Raw genomic sequence first — 27,426 nt, forward strand, 5'->3', positions numbered from 1 at the left:
AACAACATCTCCTCCTTTCCTCAGAAGTAAGAGAACTGCGTCCTAATTGTATAGGTTCTTCTACTCGATTAGTAGAACTCTCAGTAGATTGAACCATTGGACGTGAGAAAGATGGAGCTAAAGAAATTTGTTTCCTTATAGGTTTAGTTTCTCGAAGTCTTTGTTGAATTTGATCAATTCATCCATTAAGATTAATTAATTCTTCTAGATTATCTGGAAGATCCCTAGCTGCCAGTTCTTATTAACATGAGAAGATAAGCCTTCTAAATAAATGCTCTGTAGAATGTCTTCTTGCCATCCCAATTCAGATGCCAATGTACGGAATTCGACTACATAATCTACCAAAGGTCGTGGACCTTGTTTTAAATTAAGAATTTCTGTAGCAGCCGTAGATTGATGTGCCGGTACATCAAAAATTTGTCGAAACCTGTGGACAAATTGTTGTAAATTTCCAAGTAATGAATCTCCCCTCTCCCACAAGGGAGAGGCCCACGCTAATTCTCTGCCATTGAGTAAAGAGATAATATAGGTTGTCTTAATTTGATCCGTAGAAAACTGATTAGGCTGAAGAGCAAATCTTATAAAACATTGATTCAAAAATCCACGACACTGTTTAACATTTCCTGCGTGACTCCCTAGAAATATCTCCCTACAGGACAGACTTTAAGTTAATTATTTCAATTATCATTGTTACACATATGTATTTGATATTTATACTCCTAGTTTTACTGTTAAATAAGCGTTTTGCTTTTTCCACTTATGTTTATTGTAAAGCCTGTGGCTAAATTACTGTTTGCTATAAACCGAGGTGATGTGCATTACGTGCCGCGGTATATAAAAAACTATAAATAAATAAATAAATAACGAGATGGTGCAGACATTTGTATTGAAGTTGTTGGAACAGAAGCAGAATTTGAATTAAGTGATGAACTGGCTTCAGAAGAAGATGAATCCTGACGATTTGCTAAGCGTTCTACTGTTGCTACTAAAAGATCTAGGCAATGCTGTTGTTGCTGAATCCGTTGAGCCAAACCAGGAATGGCCTGAAGTCCTGACAAATCCGCTGAGTCCATGGCCTTGGCAAACTTAAGTTCGTGGACTCTTAGATTGACTTATGTGATTAAAAAAATAAGTCAACAGGTGGATCAAATTAGCACACAGTCTTTTAACGAAACTGAGCTTATCGGATTCTAATGTTGAAGCTGATTAGAATATAATCCACAGAGATATGGAAGTATGCTGAGTCAGAATTAAAACAAACATGAAATAATTACCTAATGTCTCTTCAAGTACAGTGAATCCAAAAGTGAGAAGTAGAACTGAACAAGCTGGTGATTCACTCTAAACGTTATTTATTTCTTTGTAAAAAACATGGATTCAAGAATAAAATTCAACAGGAACTTTCAAAAATGTAAATACTTGGCAAAATACAGAGATCAAGTACAGAGACAAGCAGAAGAGAAGCACACACCATTGCTATCAGTTGCCAAGGCAACTTGAACGCTTCCCTTCAGTACATATAAATATCTGAACCATGATGTACCTTAAACAGTTCTAAACAGTTCGAGCCCCCTTTTCCTTCTGAAGATTCTTTTAAAAATCTTGGGTGAACGCGCGCGTTCAGGCCAGCTCCCTGAACTCAATCACGCATGCGTGCATTGAACGTCACGCACGAGCACGTATACACATATACCCTGTCAGACGCACCGAAGTGCACGAGCCGCAGCAAGCCCCAGGAAACCCACCACACTCCCTGACCGACGCGCCGACCAACCAACTCGGCGACCTCCTGCCCATCTTGAACAAAGGTAAAGTCTTAACACCTAAATAGTGCAGCGTCAGTAAAGCTTTTCTTCTCTGCCTCCATCTGCTGGTAGGGGAGAAAAACCCATACATCTGGACTGATCTGGGGTATGAACAGAAGTCCAAATTACTCAGCAACTCGAGGACTCACTGTTCTAGTAGCACGTCCAGGGGAATTTAACCAAGGGAGTATCTTTCCAAATTCCTCTTTTCCAAATTGCCATAACTACACATGCATTCAATCTGTGCTGGGGTGCACAGGTAGATGCGCTCTGAACCTAGAATCTATAGTCTGCTCAGGAGAAACATTACCATATATATCTCCTAGCACTACAGATGACTAGAACATTCTATAGGCTTTCAGAGATTAAATTATAAAAATTTGTTAGCCAATCAAACAGATAACCAAGTGGCCATGTTTTACTTATAGAAACAGGGAGGAACAGAGTATATTTTGGGACATTTCGAAAGGAATGATCCCAAGAGCCACCTATCTGGTAGGCAAGCCTAGCAGACAAACCAAGTCAAGTCCTGAAACCACACGAATGGTCCTTGGATACAGGGCAAGCCAGGATATTCCATGCTTAGGGAACACCCTAGTAGATTTGTTTGCATCTGCTCTGAACTAGAAGGTTCTTCAGTTCTGTTCCAGGAAAAGGTCAAAACACAAATTAGGCTTGGAAGCCTTCTCCCTAAATTGGGGTGAGGATTTTCTGTATGAATATACTCTAATTCCTCCAGAGGCCTTTAAAACAAACGGAAAAAAAAGAGACCTACAATTCTAATATCCCTTAGTGTCCAAGACAGATTTGGTTCCTGCTCCTTTGGAAGTTGTCCATCAGGGAATCAATCAGGTTCAGAAATTCTCCAAACCTCATCAAATCTAACCAAGTAACACTGCTTCACTCCAGCATTAAGTCCCTAGGCCTCACAACCTGGATGTTCAGAGGATAGTACTGGTTTACCTAAACCTGGCAAAGGAAGTGTCTTGTATTCTTCTAGCTTCGAGAAAAACTTCCACCAGAAGCTCTTTTGATTTTAAATAGAGGTGGTTTGCCCTGTTGTGTGAGGGAAAGATCCTAGATTCTCTCACTTGTTCCATAGAAAAACTGCTTGAATACCTTCTACATTTTTCAGAGTCTGGTCTGAAAACTAACTCTGCAAAGGTTCACCTTAGTGCAACTTGCGCTTACCACCACAATGTAGAAAGTAAACCCATCTCTGTACGTCCTTTAGATGTTCAACGCATACAAGGCTAGCTTCTATTGAAGCATCCCATCAGGTCTCCCGCTGTGTCAGGGACCTTAACATGGTACTGATCCCAGCTGATAAAAGTTTTCTTTGAATCTTTAGATTCCTGTGAGCTGAAGTACTTGACCCTAGATAATCATATTTTTGGTGGTGGTCACTTTAGCATGCAATCGATGAGCTCAAGGCCCTAATGACTTCATCCACCCTACATAAACGTTTTCCATAATAGGGTGGTTCTGTGCACACTTCCAAAGCTCCTATCTAAGATAGTGTCAGATTTTCACATTAATCAATCAATTGTTCTTCCCTATGTTTCCTTAAACTATATGCTCACAAAGGTGAACAAGCCTTATCCAGTTTGGTCTGCAAAAGAGCTTTCACCTTCTATCTGGAACAGACTGAAGTTCTCAGAAAGTCCATCCATATCTGTGTTTCTTTTGATCCTACTAAACCTAGAATGACCATAACCAAACACACATTGTCTAACTGGATATCTCTATCTCTCTAAATATTTATATATCTATCTCTATATATATAGCAAATGGCACCAAACCCTATTCTAAATAGGGGCTCAACAATTAGTATCCAATACAGTCAAGAAAGGCTGAAACCCCCACAAATGAATATAATTTTTTCAAAAATGACTTAAAATTATTTGAATTGGTTGCTAACAAAAATAAACATTTGTTGCTCATTGGCATGTTAGTTTTCTCATTTTGTTTGAAGACAGCCTGTAGCTAGGAATTCCTAGATGTAAGGACATAGTATCCTGTTTGCCCATGAAAATGACAGAATTGCTTACCTGTAATAAGTGTTCTCTGAGAAAATGTAGTCCTGACAAAACTCACCCATCTGTGGAGCTGAATTCTCAGTTTTAAGCTGAATTCTGAAATAGTAGGGGCCCCTGTGAGCATGTTGCAGCATGGGAATTCCTGCACATCCTCAATGCAGCACATTGAGAGAACTTTGAAAAGATTGTAATACAGCTCCAATTCCAGGCTTCATCAGTAATGCCACCCAAATGTAAGGACTACATAACCTGATGTCCTCTGAGAACACCTGTTACATACCAGTAACTCTGCTTTCTGTGTATTTAAGAATAGTGGCCTACTGAAGAGAATGTCATAAAAAATTATGCTACTGTATACTCTAACGTACAGGCATGTGTATTTCTGTACTTAAATCACCTGAAGCTCCAGTGATAGGCTTTGTTTGAATCAGAGATATCTGCTGAAAGTTATGGATCCAGGAGTCTAAAGAGGTGTACCCTGGAATAAAGGAGGATTTGAGAATATACTAGACAAACAGTGAAGGAGCTAAAAGTGATGACTAACACTCAGAGGTGCTAGAATTGTTTGAAAACAATCAAAAACAGCCACTAACACCCATTCTCATTCCTGTTGCAAGAGAATTACACAGAATATGATTGGCCAGGACGACAAAATAGTGGCACAAGAGAGATAAACCAAGGAAAATACATAAAGAACAGAGAGAGAGAGATTTTCAGATAAGCTGGTGGAAGGGAGAGAAAAAGACATGGACAAGAGAAGATGTATTCTTTCAGTCACACTAGCTAGGTAATCATATTTCTGATGGACAATGGCCAGGCCTAGCTTACCTCTGTGAGCTCTTGTATTGTAACAGCTCCTGACCTGTGAGAAACCTTTTCCTCCACTGGTGCTGGTGCTGGTGCCACAGTAGGCTTGAGGCTCTCTGGCAGTGGGACACCGGCCTTGACACACATGGCAGCTGCATTAGCTTTGGCAATTTCAAGTAGCTGTGCCTTATCTAACCAAATACATGGTAAAAATAAGAACCTGCTCATTACTGTACCAAAAACAAGTACTTAAAATACAAAATGCCCTTTAGAAATAGTTCTCAGCTCAGTTGCACTATTTTACTATTACACTACTCAATTCTGTCTAAAACAGCAGTATTTGTCTTCAAAAAAATAGCAATTTGCCTTTTTCTTCATTGCTTCCTCCCCAAATCTTATGCCCAGATTTTTCTTGCTTTTTTCCAATATATTTATATCTTGTTTCTTTCCAAATACAAGATATTTAATTATAAACTTGCCCCTTATTTTAAAAATCTCTTTCCCTGAATCCACTTTCTCAGTAGTTCATTGTTCATGCATATTGTATGTGTCAGCACGATGTCTATATGATGCTCTGATGAGAATCAGTACAGCAGCACCCCAATTTACTTAGACTCATAATGGTAGGATGGGCTGAGTTGGGGTACTTTTCAAAACATCACAAAAACTAATAATCTCCTTGGGAATGAAACAAATCAAAATGTAAACCAATGAGATTCAAAAAATGTATTTTTCTGAAATTGCAAGGACTCTCAAAGCAGACTGTACATAACCTAACATCACTCACCTAATTCTGTGAGACGCTTGGGTGATCTGCTCAAATCCTTTAGCTTATCTGGTGACCTTGATCGTTTTCGTCGCTCAGGTGATCTACTAAAGCTTTTTTTCTTGACAGGCGATCTAGATTTCCTTTGTCTGCCTGGTGACCTACATGAGCTCCACCTTCTTCCCGCAGATTTTGACCTTTGCCGATAATCAGGCGTTCGGCTTCTGGACCGAAGTTTCACCCCTGTACTGTTGCAATCTTTTGAGTTTGACCGTTGCCTTCGTTTATCACTGGAACTGTTCCTTGGAGACTGCTTGCGCCTCTCACTTGAGGGGGATTGCCTGCGCCGCTCCCGCGAGGGGGACATCTTACGACGCTCCCGCGAGGGGGACCTCTTACGACGCTCCCGCGAGGGGGATCGCCTACGCCGCTCCCGCAAGGGGGACCGCCTACGCCGCTCCCGAGAGGGGGACCGCCTGCGCCGCTCCCGAGACGGGGACCGCTTGCGACGCTCCCGCGAGGGGGATTTTTTGCGACGCTCCCGTGAGGGGGATTTCTTGCGCCGCTCCCGCGAGGGGGATTTCTTGCGCCGCTCCCGCGAGGGGGATTTCTTGCGCCGCTCCCGCGAGGGGGACCGCCTGCGCCTCTCTCTTGAACAAGATCTCCTCCCTTTAGATTTTGATCTGGATCGGGTTCTTTGTTCATGTCTTGAATGTGATAATGAGCGACTTTTAGATCGATTAGCAGTTTTCGATCTGGATCGCTTAATGCGTGCTACTGATTTAGATCTAGACCGATGTGATCTAGAATGTGTTTTAGCTTTGTCCTTGTCTGATGTAGATCCAGAGCATTTAGTTCTAGACTTTGGAGAATATTCTACATTTTTCCCTTTCTCAGCAGACCTGGATCTTGATTTGCGGCATGATGGAGATGGGCTTCTTTTGGAGTCTGAGAGGCTTCCACTCCTAGATCCACTTCTTGTCGATTGAGAATGGTTTGAGGTATCATGTGAGCTGGATAATTTCGGCTGCTTCCTAGATGTGGAAGCAGACCTTGATCGGCTCCTTTTTAATGTGTTTATATCCACCTCTTGGTTTTTATCACTATCCTTCTCATCTGCTGTGCCATTATCTGTTATAGAAGCTTGTATGCTACACTCATCTTCACATTTTACTGCTATTTCCAAAGACTTTTCTGGTTCCTCTTTACTGATACTCACAACACTAGCAGCAGGAATAAGGTCACTTTCTGGCTCAGGGGCCAACAGAAGTCCTTCTACCGTTGTGTTGATATCCATTAGGTTTATATTTGTGTGACACTCATCTTCTGGTTGTGTCACCTCGAATGGGGCTTCTTTGCTACCATCCACAGATGTAACCACACTAAGATTTTGTTCTTGGACGCTCAGCTTGCTGTTTTCTAAATCAGCCATGCTTTGTGTATCCAGTGAAACCACATTTGTTTTATTGTCTTCTAGATTTTTCAAAAGCGATTCAGAGTCACCTCTCTGAAGAGGGACAGACTCTGAATCTATTTCACCCTGACCTTGAAAGCTGGAATTTGATTTTGATTTCGAGTGACTTCTATTTTTCTCTTCTTTCTTCTTTTTCTTTTTCTTTTTTTTGCTTTTGTGTTTTTTATGCTTTTTTGATTTCTTCCTTGGAACTTCCTCAACGAGGTTCATTTCAGGAACTGTTGAGCTGCTTTCTGCTGGAGTTTCTTTCACATCTGAAAAATAAAGATTTTTTCTTTGGAGAATTATATTTCTTTATACCCCAGATTGCCGCCAATATGATACGCAAAATACCCACAACCTGAAAATGTTAAACAAAATGGTTATTCAAATGTAAAAAAAAACCAGATTTGAGAAGTGCACCTTTGTAGCATTAACCAAAGAATGTAAGTTTCTTGGTCCTTTAGTTGGTGAATGTACCAGTAGGGTAGGTAATTTACAGTCTTTGCAATGAAAGAATTACTTTGGTAAAGCTATTTTACTTTTATCTTCTTCACAGTGCAGCAGCAGAGGATCACGCTAATTTCTACCAACATGCAAGCTATAAAGAGATGTCGGCCACTATGGCATGGCTCACTCAGGCTGTACTGCCTTTTCATGCATATTAAACACTGAAAAAAATTAAATGGTAAAAGCTAGAAGTATGCAAAGCATCAATAAAATGATGTAAAATAAAAGGTTCCCTGTCTTTTCCCCATTTTACCATACCCGACTTTCTCTTTAAAATGCTTTTTGCATTAGAAATCTGTAACTACCTGTGGAACTCTTTCAAGGGAGTTTACCAAGTACTTAGTCAATAACTCACAATGACTGGATGAAACAGTTGAACAAAGAAGCTAGGAGTGGGGAAATGGAGAATAAAGTCATAAGCAGGGAACAAAGAAGATACTTACCTACACACTTTGTTCCAGATTTTTGGTTTCTCTCCAATTTTATACCTATAGAAAAACCCTTTTATATATCAGTTCCTAAAACAATGAGTAGCAGGGCGTGAACCATAGTTTATATAAATGGAAACTCCTTATTAGTATTATGAAATGCGTTCATGAAGTGTGCCAAAACATAACAGCAACATTTTTTCATGCAAAGTAATTTACTAGCATTACTATACTGTCAACAAACAAGTCCAAAGCAATAGTCACAGTCTGGAGGTAGAAAGGAGCAGCTGCTTCAGTCATCTTAAAGGAACAGCACAAAGAGACAAAATGAGTCTTGTTCTATATTTCTCTTTATCCAAATGGCCCCCAAGGGAAAGAACTGAAAACACAACTTGAAAACTAAGAAATAATGAATATGGGCATATCAGCACCCTTTAACAAATGGTTAAAAGCTAATCCGATGTCTATAAAGACTTCAAACTCAAAATTGAGATGTGATCACTGGAAGGGTTTCTTTAATGATTAACAATACTTTATAGCGATTCTGAGGTACTTAAATGTGTTTTTTACCTGATTTTTGTGGCTCTACATCAAGGCCTTCCAGAAGCACTTCCTCTGTTTTCTCTACCGTCTTCTCATCTAGTACACCCTCATCACAAACAACTATGGCACTGGAAGAGGCTTCCATCACTGGTGCAACATTCTCACCATTTAACAGACTTCCTGCTTGGTCACTTTAAAAAAAAAAAAAAATAAAATATATATATATATATATATATATAAACCAAGATTTGTAACTGTATTTCCTGTTCATTGTATAGGATACAAAGAATAAGTATCAGAAACAGCACATGGATTAATTACACATGTTGTTTATTTTTAATATTCTTAATTTTTCTCCATGGGCAAAGCAGGATGAACAGTCCTAACATGCAGGTAACAACATTGTATGGCACCATATAGCAAGAGTGTCCTAGCATTAACTGAAAAAGGCTAAAAGGATTTTACACACGTACAGTAATCACTGCACAGGTAGTCTGTTTTCTTATGCAACAAACTGTGCAGTCTCACCATGGAGCGATAGAAAGGCATTATGACACCCTCAGTTTTGTCATTCCTTCCTAATAATTCCTAGCATTCTACTTGCTTTCTTGGCAGCCGCCACACACTGAGCAGAGGATTTTAGCGCATTATCCAAAATGCTGCCTAAATCCTTTTCCTGGGTGGTGACTTCCAGCATTGTCTAGCTATAATGTGGGTTGCTCTTCCCTATGTGCATTACTTTGCACTTGTCCACATTAAATGTCAACTGCCATTTGGATGCCCAGTCTTCCAAGTCCCTCTGCAATTTCTCACAACCTCTTGTGTTTTAACAATTTTGAATAATGTTGTATTATCAGCAAATTTGATCGCCTCACTCATTGTTTCCATCTCTCAGTCATTTATAAATATGTTAAAAAGCAGTAGTCCCAGTATAGAACCCTGAGGCACTCCACTATTCACCTTTCTCCTCTGAGAAAATTGACCATTTAGCCCTACCCGCTGTTTTCTACCTTTTAACCAGTTCTCAGTCCACAACAGAACATTGCCTCCTATCCCATGACACTTTAATTTCCTCAAGAGTCTCTCGTGAGGTGCTTTGTCAAACATTTTCTGAAAACAGAGATATACTATCTCTAGGGTCCTTTATTTTCAATTTAAACCAATATGCACCCTAATTTTAGGATGATTTAAAAGATGCTCCAGAGCCGTCGATGCAGTGTTTCAAAGTCTCCAGCCACTTGTGGAAGCAGTGTGGGCCAAAGTGCATGCTGGGTTTCAAGCTCCCTACTAATGCAAGCACTCACTCTTCAGTACCACCCATGCTGGCTTTCAAGTTCCACCCCCTCACGCCCAAGCAGCCAAAGTGCCTGCTGTCTGATGCCATGAATTCATTTGAATCAGGTTCTGTCCACCAGAAACACTTCCTGGCATGTTCTCTGGCCCTGCGCAAAAGCAGAAGTGCAGAGCGTGGGAGCCTTAGTAAACATGCAGCTGAAGGGGAAATGAGTAACTCTAGCAGTTGCTAACAATGACGCCATCCAAAAAAGCATACGCTCCCCAAACATATAATGCAGCACAAACATTAACTAGCATAAACATCTGCAACCCACACAATTAAAACGAGCATTAGGTGGAATGTAAAGGCTGCAGCTTTATTAAACAAACCCTACCTGAGCTGACCCACAAACAGCCAACTGGGCCACCCTCTGCTGCCCACCGTGTATCGAGCAAGGTGGCAATCTATCGGGCTCCCCGCAAGGGGGACACGCTGACCAAAGTGTACCGATGCCTCGCCATTAGCCTTAAGGTGCCAGTCTGGCACCATACGTACCATGATGCATCCTGCACCACGTCTGAAACCCCCAAAACCGGAACAGGTACCTGCCACTGCCATGAGATAGGGTGAACCCTTGCCTCATGCCCCCAATCACTATATAGCTGTGGCCAACACCTCAATTCTTAAATAGATTTTCTAAAGCCTCCTGCAGAGCATTGCTAAACAAGTCATATCTTATGTCCGTCAAATGTACTTTATTGGGTCTGAATATGCCCTCTCATTCCACATCCACCCAAGTGTGCTTGATCTGACTACCCCCAAACTTGGTCCACACACCGATATGACCATTCACCTTCTTGCGACCTCACCCCCATAACTTTGAGTTGTTCCACTTCTGTCACAAGATGATATCAGGCAATAAAATGCAAGTCTGAGGAAACCACACAGCAAACTCAGCCCAGTCCACCTTGATTCTATTGATCAGTTGCTTAGAGAGAGATCCCCAAGGTTGTTGCTGCCTAGGTGAAATATCAACTTGTCAACAGTGGCTGATGATTCCTTTAAATGGTGGCACAAAGGAATCGGCTGCTCCCAACGTATGCCCCGCTTGACCATCCAGGTCACGCGAATGCTGCAAGGTGTCAATCCGAAGTGTTGTCCATATGAGCAAATGATAGCCCAGTGCACAAATGAATGGCTGATAATCCATAAGGTGAGCTGAAAATGAGGTGTAACTGTAAAGACATTTAATTGTTGTGAATGCTGAGTTTGCCCAATCCAGACCAACATACAGACCAATACAGAAAAACGTGCGGCGAGCACCCACTCTCCCAGCGCGCGCACAGGCCACTCTCCTGGGCGCACGATTTAGGAGGGTGGCCTATGCAAATTAGGGCCCGCGGTAAAACGAGGAGCTAGGGACACCAGCGCATCCCTAGCGCCTCCTTTTTGACAGGAGCGGCGGCTGTCAGCGGATTTGACAGCCGACGCTCAGTTTTGCCGGCGTCTGTTCTCAAACCCGCTGACAGCCACGGGTTCAGAAAAGACGCCAGCATAATTGAGCGTCCGTCTTCCGACCTGTGGGCAAGAGGCCGATTTTACATTTTTTTTTTTTTTAAGTTTTGATTTTTTTTATTTTTGGGGCCTCCGACTTAATATCGCTATGATATTAAGTCAGAGGGTGTATAGAAAACCAGTTTTTTAAGCCAGTCTTTGGGCAGGCATTAATTTTTTTAAGTAAAATATGCGGCTTCGCTGCACATTTTGCTTTCTGGATTGCGCGGGAATAACTAATAGGCCCATAAACGTGCATTTGATGTTGCGGGCACTATTAGTTTCGGGGGGGGTGGGGGGGGGGGGGTTTGGCCGCGTGTTTTCGATGCGCTAGCTTTACCCCTTATACAGCACCTGCTGATAAAACACATCCCATTAGCATGTGATAAAGCATCAGCAATCCTGTTATCAACCCCTGGCACGTGGCACGCCCTGACTGTGATGATACTCCTGGGAACCTTCCTCTCTGCATTGGACAGCACATCCCCATTCTTCTCCTTCATCTGTGCTGACTGCCTATGCCTTGCCTTCCATCATATTGATGTACAAGCATTTTTTTTTTGTCAAACTTCCTTCATAGTACATTAGGCATGCTTTTGAATAGCTGGGATAAAGTAGTCAAGGCTGAAGGACCCCTGGACACTTCACTGGCCTCTGCTGATAGGCAGTGTGTGCTGCAGTGCAGTCCAAGGAGGAGTCAGAATCGGCTGGATTGAAAGATCTGCTACTCGTGCTGAGGCTGTCCCTCCACTTGTGTTTTTGCTTGGCCTTTCTTTTAATTGCCGGCAAAAAAAAAACACCCTGCTCTTTTTCAGTATGTACACCACCCCCAATGCCTACTTGAGACTCACCACTGGCCGTCATGCTGGCTGCAGGTCCAACTGGTGCAGTCATCTTGCTTCACTGTTGCCCTCCTGGATTGCCCTGAGTACAGGAACGTCCAGCTCTGCATCCATCGGCACAGGTTGCTCTTGGGCAATTACAGGCATCCATGGCACTGCAGCATTGCCCTCTGCTGCTGCCTTCCTGCTATGCTTGCAGGCCTTGCCAATTCAGGCTGTGCCCTGGGTGTTTGAAATGGCCAGTATCCCCAAGGACGCATACGCGCCAGCATAAGTGGGCAAAGGTGAAAAATTCCAACAATTAGCTCCGTTAGGTGAACAGGGACTGGCTCCCCAACCTGCAAGGTGAAGAGGATCGAGGAACCAGCTTGACCCCTGCTGCCAAAACAGGTGATCCGGCAGACCCCTCAGAAGTTCAGGCTGCCCCACTTGGTTAGCCCAGGCAATGGCCTCGCTCGAGATGCCCCCATAACTCGGTTGAGGGAGGGATGTTGCTGATGGCCATAATGCTGCCTCACTCTCAGATGGACTTTTCAGATTGTGCCCATCAACAGAAACTTTATTCAAATGCATCCCAACCACGGAAAGGTAGTCATGCTACTCCCATGTGCCTGCTCGATAAGACTCCCATGTTGTCCCCTCCGCTGGCTGCTGGATTCACTCATATATTGCGTCCTCCCCCCCCCCCCCCAGCGAACTGCCTTGCCAGATGGCTTCTGCCTCCCACATTGCAATTTTGTCGTCCCCCCCGCAAGCATAAGAATAAACTGGCCTTTTGGCTTGAGCCTGTCCCTGGACGGCAAGTTAAGAACATAAGAAATTGCCATGCTGGGTCAGACCAAGGGGCCATCAAGCCCAGCATCCTGTTTCCAACAGAGGCCAATCCAGGCCACAAGAACCTGGGCAATTACCCAAACACTAAGAAGATCCCATGCTACTGATGCAATTAATAACAGTGGCTATTCCCTAAGTAAACTTGATTAATAGCTGTTAATGGACTTCTCCTCCAAGAACTTATCCAAACCTTTTTTGAACCCAGCTACACTAACTGCACTAACCACAACCTCTGGCAACAAATTCCAGAGCTTTATTGTGCATTGAGTGAAAAAGAACTTTCTCCGATTAGTCTTAAATGTGCTACTTGCTAACTTCATGGAATGCCCCCTAGTCTTTCTATTATTCAAAAGTGTAAATAACCGATTCACATCTACTCGTTCAAGACCTCTCATGATCTTAAAGATCTCTATATCATATCCCCCCTCAGCCGTCTCTTCTCGGGCTCAAGCATGTCTCCGGAGGGCACAATGTCTCAGCCATTTTAAACTATGATCCCCCTCAATTTTTGGCTTTCCCTTATTTATTGAATTATTATTTCTGCTGGCCTCAGTCAGGCCATGTGATATCCATCCCAGGATATCACAAACTCCAGCAATACTCATGACGTTTTCCAGTGCTGCTGCAAACCATGTGGCCTCTCTCGGTAGGGCATGCGATAGCTCAAATGGCACTCCTATTTCTTAGGGGGTATCTGCAGGGAATGTCCTGTCATCGCTGGACTTGCAGCTCTCTTTATTTGTTTTTTTTTTTATTGTCTGGACTGCTGGTAACTGCGGATGCTGAAGAGTCCTGCCCCAAGTGCCAGCTCAAACAAAAAGGGCAGCTGATCCTTTACTCAGTCCTTATAATAGTGCCTTGATGTCACAACCCAGCGCCCACTGCTCCTCCCCCTTCCCCTGTTATCGCTGTGCCACCCAGCCCAGATGGACCATGGATAGCATGACCGAGGAGAGGAAGGAAGGCAGCGAAATGCATCATCGACATCACCACACCCCACTGCAGCTCTGGGCTGCTTCGGATTGCAACATGTTGTGCCCGGATAGTGGTGGGCTCTGAGCGAGCTCAGGCCCACCTATATGAACCTGGAGCCAAAACAGGTAAAGATGAACACTGTTGCAGTGGGAGTGTGGGAGGAGGCAGGAGATGGGGGTAACGATGGAGACGCTAACGAGCAGGCATTTAGGAGAATCTGCTTAATATTGTTTTATTGTTCTGGCTTTGCCCACCGAAATAAATTCAGATATTTACCCAGAAAAATTGTGTCTTTTTTTTTCAACTGATTTTCTCCTGTTTTTTTTTTATTCTTAGCATAATAAACCCTGATAAATTCCTGGGAAAAAAACAATAATAAAAAACGAAAATGAAGGTGCTTAACTTTAATCGACTAGCTCACTTTTATCCACATGTTCATTCACGCCTTCAAAGCATGTAGAAAATTGATAAGGCAAGACTTTCCTTAGCTAAATCCATGTTGGCTTTATCTCATTCAATTATGAATATCAATATATTCAGTCATTTTTTTTTTTTTTTTAAATAATTGTTTCAACCATTTTTCCCAGCACTAACATCAGGCTCCTGGATCACCTCTGGAACCCTTTTTAAAAACTGGGTTTATGATGGCCACCCTCTAATCTTAAGGTACTGTAGCTGATTTTAATGATACTTCGTTTTTCAGTACTCTGGGATGTATATCATCTGGTCCAAGTGATTTGCTATTCTTTAATTTATCAATTTGCTCTATTACATCTTCCAGATTCACTGAGATGTTTCAGTTCCTTTGAATAATCCCCTTTAAGTATCACTTCTGGCATAACTACCTCCCTTTCATCCTCCTCAGTAAAGCCTAAAGCAAAGAATTAATTAATTTAATTTCTCTATGGCCTTGAACGCCATTAGCGACTCTTTGACCCTTCAATCATATAATAGTCCAACTGATTCCCTCACAGGCTTTTTGCTTCAAATGTACCTGAACAAGTTTTTAATGAGTTTTTGCTTCCATAGCAAACTTCTTTTCAAATTCTGCCTTTGCCTTCCTTATCAATGCTTTGCATCTAACTTGCCACTGCTTATACTGTTTCCTATTTTCTTCATGCAGATTCCTTTTCCATTTTTTGCAAGATGTTCTTTTGGCTAGAATAACCTCTCTCAACTTACTTTTTAACCATGCCAGCAGTAGTCTGGCTTTCCTTCCATCTTTTTAATGTGTGGAATACATTTGATCTGGGCTTCCAAGATGGTATTTTCAAAAAACGATCAACAAAAAATTTGGAAGGATGAAAATATTATAAATGTCCATAAGATTCATCAAGTGTGTATAACTGATTTATTCAGAGAAATTAGGATGTCAGCACATAGCCCAAAATTCTTATGTACACGTAAATATGGCCAGAGATTTTATTCCTGATACTTTCTAATCCCCGAGAAGTCAGAAGGATTAAGGCCTATCCTGGATTTATAAAAGTGTAATAGATTTTGTCCTAGACAGGTTCAAGATGAACTCCTTCTAGACGATTATGCCTTTCATTCAGCTGAGGGACTAGATGTATGCACTGTTCTGAAAGATGCTTATGTGCACACTCTGATTCATCTTGCCCAACAAAAGTTCTTCAGGTTTGTGGTGCATGACGTGTACTACCAGTATAGATGCTTCCGTTTGGCCTCTTGGCAGCCTTGAAAATCTTCACAAAATGTCTCGCAGTTCGGGTTCCACAGCTTTGCTGGAAAGGAGTCTGCATATTCCCTTAGCTGAACAATTGGTTGGTGATAGACAGTCTCGGACAGGAGTACTTCAGTCCCTCAGCATGACCATCCAAGCTTCTTAAATCCCTAGAGTTTCTGGTCAAATATGCAAAATCCAATTTGGTCCAATCTCAAAGGATTCAGTTCATAGGAATCTGAATAGACTCCCTTCAAGAGGCAGCGTTCCTCTCTGTTGAATTTTGCAGGGCCTGGTGAGTTCCCTTCTATAGCAAGGCCAGGTAAGATCAACTGGGTCTTCTTGGGCACATGGCTGCAATAGTACATGTGATTCTGACTCATCTGCACATGCAGGGTCTTCAGTAGGTCCTCCAAAGCCAGTAGGATGAACTATTCCAGTCTCTTTCCCATCAAATCTCTGTAACTCTCAAGAAGCAAATGTCACTCCAGTGGTGGATGAACCCAAAGGTTCTGATGGTTGGTCTCTTGCTACATATCCCAGCGCATCAAGAGACCCAGTCTAACAATATGTCTACCAAAAAGTAAGGAATGCACACTACTGCTGCCTGGACCCTTGATCTCTGATGAAGAATCAACTACAAATCAACTTTCTGGAGCTGAGGGCCATCCATTATGCTCTAAGAACTTTCTCCCATCTATTCTTGAACAATTCCTCTTCTTGCTGCTAGAATTTTTCAGAAGGATTTTCAAGACAAATCAAGGTTAATCTTCATAGCACAACCTCACCATAGTATCTGTATCTCATTCATCTATCCAATGTCTCCAGCTCTCATCACAAGGAGGCAGCAGTTTCTTCCATCCAAATCTAATATCGCTGGTCCTCATGACTTGTATGTTGAATGTGCAGTAGTCTCCTCCTTTCTCTTTACTAAGGAGGTAGAAGATGTGCTGAACTTAGCTAAAAAGCCTTCAACCAGAAAATACTATAGTCATTTGATGCTGACATTGTGACTTATTAGCTTGTTTGGTGTTTACAAAAACCTTTTTTCTTGGAATACTATCTTTTTGGAATATTACATTTGGAACATTCTGGACCTTCCAATGGACATTATAAGCCAAGTTCCTTGTTTGATCTAGGAGTGTTTTTTTTAAATTGTTCACGGGACTCTCTGTATATGATTTTTTAGTGGTTTTTAATGAGTGTTTGTGTGAATGATGGTGTGTATGTATGGAAGTGTGGGGGTGACCAGATCTGGATGTAGGGAAGTTTTATATCTCGTACACCGGGACCACCACAATCTCTTTAGGAGCCTCCACAAACTGGAGGATCTCCGGCATCTTGTGCCAGGCATCCTCCTGTGTCAATAACTGAAATGCGATGACTTCTGCCATTTCCTGCACAAATCCCTTGAAGGTAAGGTCCTCCAGAGAAGAGAGTTCGCAGGGGAAACCTTCACAGTCATCTGAGGAGGATCATAAGGAGCCTCATCCTTGCTGGAATCCACAGGGGATGGGGGGCCCTAGGTGCTTGGCCTTCATCCAAAGGCCTAGGCATCGGTGGTACCAATGCCGCATCCAGCAAAGCTGGACAGGAGCCTCAGGCTGCAGGGCTGTCACTGTCACCAACTGGGCTTCCTCCTCTGAAGAGCCGGTGACAACAACCACATCGGGCGGCGGGAAGCATCGATGCACCACCGGGTATCGATAGATCCCCGAGAACTGACATCAGCTGGATCGGTAACACACCGACAAACACATTGAGATGCTCCTGAAGCGCTTCCAGTAGGAAGAGCCCAGGCAATGATACAGTCAGTGTCGCCGGCTCGATGGCCCTCAGTGCCTGATCGACTGCCAGCTGGACCCTGCGCGCCGACTCCTCCTTAAAAGTTGCTGATGCCAAAACAGACTGGGAGGTAGGAGAGATGGCCACATCTTCCTCGGAATCTTGTAGTGGACCTCTGACTAACACTGGGACCGGCAGAAACTGTTGCAGACTCCCGGCATCAATGGAGGATAGGCACTCCTCGCCACGAGGTCGCTTCAGGGGCATCATGGCAAGCACCGGTGCCAACCCAAGCCTGGCACCGTGCATCGATGGCAACTGATGCAGATGTTTCCTTGGCTTTCCTCTGTGCTCGGCCTAATCTTTCCCCAGTGCTGAAGACAAATCCGATGTCCTCAAGCTGGAGGAGACCAACAAAGGTCGGTTCCTGGCGCCCCTATCCACCAGAGGCACCAATGGAGCAGAGGGCCCCGCCGGCGCTGATGTCACGGTGTCCATCGGTGTGGCTCCATGGTCTTTAGGCATTAATGCAGATGTCTCGGACTTTCTCGCCCTGAAGTGCTTCTCCATCTTGTTGAGGTGAGCGCAACATCCTTTCACGGTCATTTGGTCACACATGCGGTACCCTCAAACATCATGTGATGCCCCGAGGCAGAGGATGCACACGGTCCTCGGGCACTGAAGGCATCTGTGAAAACCCAACGAGGCCATGGCAAGGCAAACTGCAAGGGATGAAAATGACAATGGAAGCAGTGGGTGATCAATGCCACCGGGCACCGAGGCACTGCCACCATGGCGGAATGGAGCAAAAGGAAACTTACCAAACAGACAAAAAACCTGACTGGAAAGCGAGGGGGAACTGAAGAGGGACCAGCAGCGAGAAAAAGGTGAGGGACACCGAAAAGGATCGGCGAAAAGTTTTCCAACACTTTTTTCTACATAAATATAACACAAGCTCAGAAACTGCTATGCAAAAGCTTCATGGAAAAAGTGACTGAAGAGGGACCCCATGTGGATTAGGCATGCTGGGCATGCTCAGGGTGCCTAGTCAAAGTTCCAGAAACTTTGACATAAGTTTTCCATGCCAGGCTTCATTTAATGATGTTACCCATGTGGGTGAGGACTACCATCCTTCTTGTCCTAAGAGAAATAAAAAATCAATTATGTCCCACTACTTTCTGGACATCAGGTCCCAAAGAAACAGTAACTTTGGACAAGCAATTTTGCACAGTCTGTTCACCCAGTAGGCCACTCTCCACCTGGTAGGACTGAGTTGTCTATTCTGTAGTTGCTTTACAATATAACCTTCAGCCTTGGACGTGCCATGTTTTATGTCTGATTCATGTTTTCTTGTCAATGGAGAAAGCAAATTTGCTTACCTATAAACAGGGTTCTTCATAGACAGCAGGATCAATCAGCCTTACTTAATAACCACCCACCTCCTTGGAGAATTGACTACCTTGCTAAAAGCTAAGAAGAATCCTGTTTATAAATAAGTAGACTTGCTTTCTTTGTCTCCTATGACCCTAACCAACCTGAATGAGCAGTATCAAAATATACCATAGCCACCTAGATCTCAGAGTGAATCTCCACCTGCTTACAGGAGGCTGGCCTTCCCTTACAAGGACATATAAAGGTCCACAGTGTAAGGAAAATGAGAGCTTCCACAGCTTTCTTGGCTTCCAACTCTAGCGAGGAAATATGTAAAGCTACCACAATGTCGGAGGCATATATATTCACCTCACACTACTGTTTAGATGCCAGTTCTTGTCAGAACAACAGGTTTGGCCAGGCAGTTCTTAAGAATCTAAATCCTAACCCATTCCGACTTCTCCATTGTATGTGTTTAAATTCCTCCCATAATTAGCCATTATGCAGGTTGTCAATGGGTAAAATTAGGGCAGGGGATGTTAAGACAACCCTTAGCTTGTTCCTCCTGCTTGTCCACAGAAAAAGAGAAAAGTTTCTTACCTGTAGCTGGTGTTTTCTGTGGACAACAGGATAATCAGTCTCACACTCTTGTCCACCTCCCCTTAGAATGTAAACCCACTCTTTTTATTCTATTATTACACTACCTTCCTCAGCATTAGACCCAAAGCGGTTCACAAATCGCACAAGTACAAAAGCCTTTTAGGCTTTTCCACCCAATGCTATAATACTCTCCATATATGGTGCTCTGTAATGTCATCACCCACATGTGACCCACATGTGACACTGCTTATCCTGCGGATCGTAGAGAACACCAGCTACAGGTGCTATTTTAACAGTTAAAAAATCATTTGCAATAACTCATAATCCTGTAAGTCTAACTGCTTTAATGGAATTTCCCTTTTCAATTCTGCTTGCTATATTCACCAACTCTTACTTATGCCAGACTTTAAGAATGTATATTTTTAATCCCTTGCATCAGTGCTAGACATAACATGGCACACAACTGAGGAGGATATTCAGGAAAGAGACTATACAACAGTTATAGAAGTTGCAAACCACATGCGAAAGCAATCTTTAGGAACCAAGTAAACTATTATAAGTGTCGGCAAGGCTTAGCATGCTGGTGCAGAATTCCATATTTTGATTAACTATCACCTCACAATCTGTTTACCCCGGCATGCCCTTAGCTCACTAGTAAGGACCTCTGAAGTAAACAGAATTGTCATTATAACCACGTTACCTTGGTGAGTCATTCCTTCCGATTCACACTGGGCTTTGTGAAAGAAAGTAACAGTAATGTAATACAGCGCTCAAGAGGTCTAGTTCATCAGCTGACCGCAGCAGCAGGAAGGCACTGTCTAATAAAAGTAAACCCTAAATCCAGGAATTTTTTTTTTTATTATGCAGTAACTGAGTGAGTTTATATTCAGCAAACTAAGCAGATATTAAATATAAGTCATAGAAAAGCCTCAAGTAACAATCTGTAGGTCTCAATTTTGTATGGCTTGTATGCGTAAAATACAGTTGTGCGCTCTGGTGTGCGAAGTTGTGCGCATAGGTTTGGTGCGCGCTCAGGTAGATGTGCGCGCTGTTGTGCGCACAGGTCGAAGTTATGCGCCCGGCACAGTAAGCACGTGGCTATGCGCGTCACTTGTTTGCTCGGTACTTGTGCACCCGGATCGAAACGGCGGACAGGGCGGCAAACAGAGCAAAATGGTGATGGCGACGACGCAGACAATATGGCGACCACCTCGGAGAGTCTCCACGTGGGAGGACCCTCGGATCTGACCAGGGTCTAGCCCTGCTAGGGCAAATCAACCCAGTGGCACTGGTCCCGGCTGGTGACCTGTGTGGCTCCTCGAGCTTCGGAGACCAGAGACTTTTAAATAGATTTCTACCTTACTTTGTCTCGGCGCTTCCCGGTCTCGTTCCGGGCGGTCTCCGGCTGTGGGGAGGAGGGAAAAATACCTTCACCGCCACGCTCTCATCCTCACCCGATGTCGGGGGCTAGGTCCCTGCCTAGGGTCGGCCGCTGGACCGAGGTTTACCTCCGAGGGATCGCGGAAATCACCTCAGGAAATCTCAACTGGGGGAGGGACCTAATGGGTGTCACTGCAGGAGAGCGGGGCTCGTCTGTAGAGGTAAGATTTCTTCTTATTTAGGTTTTCTTTGGTAAAATTACTCTAATGCTGTGCCAGCGTGCATAGAGTCCCTAACTGCTATGAAGACGGAAAATACTGAAGAGCTGCACTTCCTGTACTAGGGCTGACGTCAGATTGAAACCTGATCCGTCTCCAGCTGCTATCAGGAGTACACTATACCCATTGGTCCTGAGTCCATCTGCTACACGCTAGGAAAAGGGCCTCTTTGGAACCTCAACCTGGTCCTAGATTTCCTAGCAAGAACCTCCTTCAGACCTCTCCGCGGCCTGTCTCTCCGACTATTAACACTGAAGACAGCCTTCCTGCTGGCAGTCTGTTCGGCCTGTTGTTTATTCGAGCTACAAGCACTGTCCTGCCAAGAGCCGTTCCTCAGACTCAACCTGGGAACCATCCAGTTACGCACAGTTCCGTCGTTCCTCCCCAAAGTGATGTCTCACTTCCATCTCAACCAAACCATCTCGCTACCATCACCAGATGAGCATAAGGATTCGGAAGAGGCTCGAAGTCTACGCCATCTCAACGTCGGCAGGCTCCTAGTCCAATACCTGGAAAGGTCGGAATCCATACGAAAGACGGACCATCTATTCGTCCTTCACAGCAGGAAGAAGCAAGGGGAAGCGGCCTCGCGAGCAACCATAGCCCGCTGGATCAAAGAAGTCATCAAGGTGACCTACGTAGAAGCAGGCAAGCCACCGCCTTTACAAGTCAAGGCTCATTCCACTAGAGCCCAGGCAGTGTCCTGGGCGGAAAAAAATGATGCTGTTACCCGCCGAGATCTGCAGGGCGGCGACATGGTCCTCCATCCACACCTTCTCCAGGTTTTACCGCCTAGATGTTCAGGCTCGGGAGGACACAGCATTTGCAAGGGCAGTACTAAGTGGGTCACGGGAGCCTCCCACCCAGTTTGGGAGTAGCTTTTATACATCCTATTGGTCCTGAGTCCATCTGCTACACGCTAGGAAATGGAGAAATTACTTACCTGGTAATTTCATTTTCCTTAGTGTAGACAGATGGACTCAGCATCCCACCCACGGCTGCCGTTACTCATGGAGTTCTCGGGGCATTCACAGGTAAGCCATGCTTTCCTTCATCTAGGACACTGGGTGTCGATGTTTCTCGGTTGAGGGCACTGGCGGTCTCCAGCTATAACCAATTCAACCAGTTCAAATTTATTAAGTTAACCAAGTTATAAAGTTAAGCACGTTATCCAAGTTATAAAGTTAATCAAGTTATTCAGTCACACATATATCCACAATGCTTTTCTAGGAGAATACTGAAGAGCTGCACTTCCTGCAGTGGTATATGTACTACGGCTGACATCAGATTGAAATCTGATCCGTCTCCAACTGCTATCAGGAGTACACTATACCCATTGGTCCTGAGTCCATCTGCTACACGCTAGGAAATAGACATTTTAAAGAGAAACTGAATAATTATATGGTATACAAGGTACTCCTGGGGGAAGTCTGGGCAACCTGTTCGGGGGTATGAAAAAATGAAAAATACAAACTGTGTGACAATTTATGCAGAATTCTGCATTTGTCTTGCAGAATTCAGCATGGCGAGGAGCTAGCAGTACAGGCTGGAAGTCCTCATGCAGAAGGAAAGAGGACGAGATACATTCAGGCTGGAAAATGAAGCATGTTACGGCTGCAGGAACTGGCCTGTGCAGGCCCAAAGAGAAGAGGAGATTGCAGTGGCTGGAGTTTGTTTGTGTGGCCAAAATAAGAGAGAGAGCTAGAGAGGAGCTTTGGTGCTTGCTGGAAGAGCAGAGAGAGCTGGGAAGGGTGTCAAGTCTAGGGGTGGGGGCCAGAGGAGGAAGGAAAATAAAGAGAGCGCTGGGGGGAAAATTGCACCTAAATCACTTACAGGCCAATACAGTACAGTACGCTCCGACAGAGCGCACTGTTAGCCTGGTATTGGACGCGCGTTTTCCCTTACCCCTTATTCAGTAAGGGGAGGAAAACGCGCATCCAACCCGCGGCACCTAATAGCACCCTCAACAAGCAAAATCCATGTTGATGGCCCTATTAGGTATGCGTGCGGGATACAGAAAGTAAAATGTGCAGCCAAGCCGCACATTTTACTTTCAGAAATTAGCGCCGACCCAAAGGTAGGCGCTAATTTCTTCCGGCACCGGGAAAGTGCTGACTTAATATCATGGCGATATTAAGTTGGAGGTCCCGAAGAGTAAAAAAGGTTAAAAAAAAAAAATTTGATTTCGGCCCGCGGCTATCGGGCCGAAAACTGGAAGCTCAATTTTGCCAGCGTCCGGATTCTGAGCCCGTGGCTGTCAGCGGGCTAGAGAACAGACGCCGGCAAAATTGAGCGTCGGCTGTCAAACCCGCTGACAGCCGCCGCTCCGGGCTAAAAGGAGGCGCTATGGGCGGGAAAGCGGGTGTACGTTCGCTCTCCCGCGGACTTTACTGAATCGGCCTGTTAATCTCCATTTCCTGGTACAAAGCAGTACTTCAGCCAAATAACTGACAAATAATTCTTGCTAACCTGTTTACTTATGATCTAAAATGGACCTGCTATTTTTTAAATTTTAGTTCGGATTCATCTTGCATTTATTTATGTAAGGCCACTAATTGATTGCCTTTATGCACAAGTTTGAGAGAGGTTTATAAATACAGCAGGAAGCAGAACAAAACATAAGCAAAGCACTGCCACAGACCTAGTGTCAGTTACTACACTTAAATCACGAAACGCTATTTAAAAATGTACTTACAAGATTTATGAATTGCCTTCCAAAATGTACAATGTCTTTGCAAAGTGATGTACAGCAAAGGAAAACAAATGTTGAGATTACTACCTGATAATCTCCTTTTCCTTAGTGTAGACAGATGGATTCAGAACGAATGGGATAGTATCCGCGTGCTAGCAGTTGGAGACGGATCTGACGTCAGCACGGGGTATATATATCCCCACAGGAAGCGCAGCAACCCAGTAATCTTCCTTGCAAAAGCTGTTATGGATGTGTGTACTGACGCTCAGTGAAAAGTGAAAACAGGATTCCCCTGACCGATTGATAGTAGCTGGAGACCGCCAGCATTCACAACCGGAAGGCGTTGACACCTGGTAGAGTGTACGCTCTTATGGAAATAGATGACATGGCTTACCTTGAATCGATGAAACCCATGTATACAGGCAGCTGGGTGGGATGCTGAGTCCATCTGTCTACACTAAGGAAAAGGAGATTATCAGGTAGTAATCTCAACATTTCCTGGCGTGTAGCCAGATGGACTCAGAACGAATGGGATGTACAAAAGTTTTACTCCCAGCCTGGGCGGGAGGCTGCCTGAGGACCATGTAGTACCGCCCTCGCAAATGCTGAGTCCTCCCTAGCCTGGACATCCAGACGGTAGAACCTGGAAAAGGTATGGAGGGAGGACCATGTCGCCGCTTTACATATTTCTGCAGGCGACAGCATCCTGGATTCTGCCCAGGCTGCCGCTTGTGCTCTGGTAGAATGAGCCTTGACCTGTAGAGGCGGAGACTTCCCAGCCTCTACGTAAGCTGCTCTGATAACTTCTTTAATCCAGTGGGCGATGGTGGGCCATGAGGCCGCTTCACCTTGCTTCCTCCCGCTGTGCAGGACGAACAGATGGTCCGTCTTTCGTAGTTCTTGTGTCACTTCCAGATATCTGGGCAGCAATCTGCCAATGTCGAGATGGCGTAATAAACGCCCTTCTTCAGATTTCTTCAAACCCGCCGTGGTAGGCAAGGATATGGTTTGGTTAAGATGAAACTGTGAAACCACTTTAGGTAGAAAGGAGGGAACCGTACGAAGATGGATAGCCTCAGGAGTGATTCTGAGAAAGGGATCACGTCAGGACAGTGCTTGTAGCTCTGAGATGCGGCGTGCCGAACATACCGCCAATAGGAACACCATCTTCAAGGTTAGAGAACGGAGAGACAGTCCCCGAAGAGGTCTGAAGGTGGATCCCGCGAGGAAATCCAAAACAAGATTGAGGTTCCATAAGGGCACAGGCCACTTTAGTGGCAGACGAATATGCTTGACCCCTTGCAGGAAGCGAGAAACATATGGGTGCTTGGCGATGGTCTTGCCATCCCTCCTGGGACCATAGCAAGACAGCGCAGCCACCTGAACTTTGATGGAGCTGAGAGAGAGACCCTTCTGAAGTACATCCTGCAGGAAATCCAACACAATAGGGATTGTGGTCGCATGTGGACTGGTGCCGTGAGTGTCGCACCATGCCTCAAATACTCTCCAGATCCTTACGTAGGTGAGGGACGTGGAAAACTTACGAGCTCGGAGGAGTGTATCAATCACGGGCTCCGAGTAACCTCTTTTCTTCAGTCCAGCCCTCTCAATGGCCAGACCGTAAGAGAGAATTGAGCTGGATCCTCGTGGAGGATGGGACCTTGACGTAGAAGGTCCCGGAGAGGAGGCAGGGGAAGAGGCTCCCCTGCCAGTAGTCTTCTCATGTCTGCGTACCAGGGTCTTCTTGGCCAGTCTGGTGCCACTAGAAGAACTAGGCCCTGGTGTTTCTGAATCTTGTGGATGATGGCCCCCAGCAGAGGCCACGGAGTAAAGGCGTATAGCAGAGTCCCTGGAGGCCACGGCTGGACCAGGGCATCGATTCCGTGTGAGAACGGGTCGCGCTTGCGGCTGAAGTATCTGGGTACTTGAGCATTGGACTTGTCCGCCAGTAAATCCATGTCCGGAATCCCCCAGTGATCCACAATCATCTGGAAGGCTGTGGGTGACAGCTGCCACTCTCCCGGATTTAGGCTTTCTCTGCTGAGGAAGTCTGCTGTGGTATTGTCCTTCCCGGCAATGTGGTCGGCGGAGATGTCCTTAAGATTCGCCTCTGCCCAAGCCATCAGTGGGGCGATCTCCAGAGATACTTGTCGGCTTCTGGTTCCGCCCTGACGGTTGATGTATGCCACCGTGGTGGCGTTGTCGGACATCACTCTGACTGCTCTGTTCTTCAGTCTGTGAGCAAATCGAAGGCATGCCAATCGGACTGCCCGGGCCTCTAGACGGTTGATGTTCCACGCTGACTCTTCTCTTCCACCGCCCTTGTGCGGTGAGTTCTTCGCAGTGTGCTCCCCAGCCGCTCAGGCTGGCATCTGTGGTGAGCAAAGTCCACATGGGTGAAGACGACCCCCTGCTCATGTGGCTGGACTGCAACCACCACCTCAACTGGGTCCGCACTCTGGCTGGCAGATGCAGGTGCGTGGAATAGTTCCGTAGACGGGGGCTCCAGCGAGAGAGCAGGGAGTGTTGTAGAGGTCTCATATGGGCCCTTGCCCAAGGCACCACTTCCAGGGTGGATGCCATGAGACCAAGAACCTGCAGATAATCCCAGGCTATGGGCCGACTGGCTCCCATCAAATACTGGCTACGCTGCTGAAGTTTCAACTTTCTCTTGGAAGTGAGACTGACTGTGTCCGCCCGGGTGTCGAACTGTACTCCCAGGTATTCCAGAGACTGGGAAGGCTGTAAGCAGCTCTTGCTGAGGTTGATTACCCAGCCCAAGCTTTCCAGAAGGGCGATCACTCTGTCGGTTGTCCGAAGGCTCTCCTCTCGAGATTTCGCCCTGATCAGCCAGTCGTCTAAGTAGGGATGGACCAGAATTCCTTCCCGCCTGAGTGCCGCTGCTACCACTACGACCAACTTGGTGAATGTCCGTGGTGACGTGGCCAACCCGAAGGGTAGAGCCCGAAACTGGAAGTGGCGGCCTAGAACCTTGAAGTGTAGGTAGCGCTGATGATCCGGATGGATCGGGATATGCAGATATGCCTCTGATAGGTCTAACGTCGTGAGGAATTCTCCTGGCTGTACTGCAGCCTTGACGGAGCGCAGAGTCTCCATGCGAAACCTCGGTACCCGTAAGTAGCGATTGACTGACTTGAGTTCCAGCACAGGCCGAAAAGTGCCCCCTTTCTTGGGTACCATGAAATAAATGGAATAGTGTCCAGAATTCACTTCCCAGGCAGGTACTGGGATGATGGCTTTCAAGGACAGGAGCCTCGCCAGGGTAGCTTCCAATGCTGCCTTCTTGTGTCTGGGACATGAAGATTCCACAAACTTGTCCGGAGGGAGATGATGAAAGTCCAGATAATATCCCTCCCGGATAATGGCGAGGACCCACTGGTCCGACGTGATCTCGACCCATCTGGGGTAGAAGAGGGTTAACCTGCCCCCTATGGCTCCGTCCCCCAGATGAATCGGCGGATTCTCATTGTGAGGCGCGGCCGGGACCTGAGCCCAGGCCTGCTCCCCTCTTGCGCTGCTTGGTCCGAAAGGACTGATTCCTGGCCTGAGGACGTGGTGCCTGGTAGCGACCCCTGTAAGGAACAAAGCGCTGTGAACTCCTGCCCCTGGAGGGCCTTGGAAAGGCGCGCTGGCCCCTTCTGAATCAATCTTCCGGCAGTCTAGGCACTGGAGCTGCACCCCATGTACTGGCCAGTTTATCAAGGTCGCTGCCAAATAGGAAAGAGCCCTTAAAGGGCAATCTGGTGAGACGTGTCTTTGAAGGCGCATCAGCTGACCATCTCC

At 45.2% G+C, this 27,426-nt stretch overlaps 1 protein-coding gene across 7 annotated transcripts in view; it reads right to left on the minus strand.

The window, feature by feature from the left end:
* Positions 1–27,426, minus strand: part of SON (SON DNA binding protein) — a 236,639-nt gene that overhangs the window by 105,113 nt on the left and 104,100 nt on the right. For all 7 annotated transcript variants that reach the window (XR_003857026.1, XR_003857024.1, XR_003857027.1 and 4 more), the window contains 3 exons: positions 8,379–8,542; positions 5,439–7,145; positions 4,673–4,842 (listed from right to left, as the gene is read on the minus strand). Coding sequence is in view for 3 of the 7 variants with exons in the window: in XM_029603546.1 (XP_029459406.1) it covers positions 4,673–4,842; positions 5,439–7,145; positions 8,379–8,542 (2,041 nt within the window). In the remaining 4 variants the exon portion in view is untranslated. The remainder of the gene's footprint in view (positions 1–4,672; positions 4,843–5,438; positions 7,146–8,378; positions 8,543–27,426) is intronic.

This window comes from Rhinatrema bivittatum, chromosome 5 (genome assembly GCF_901001135.1).
Source record: "Rhinatrema bivittatum chromosome 5, aRhiBiv1.1, whole genome shotgun sequence".
NCBI lineage: Eukaryota > Metazoa > Chordata > Amphibia > Gymnophiona > Rhinatrematidae > Rhinatrema > Rhinatrema bivittatum.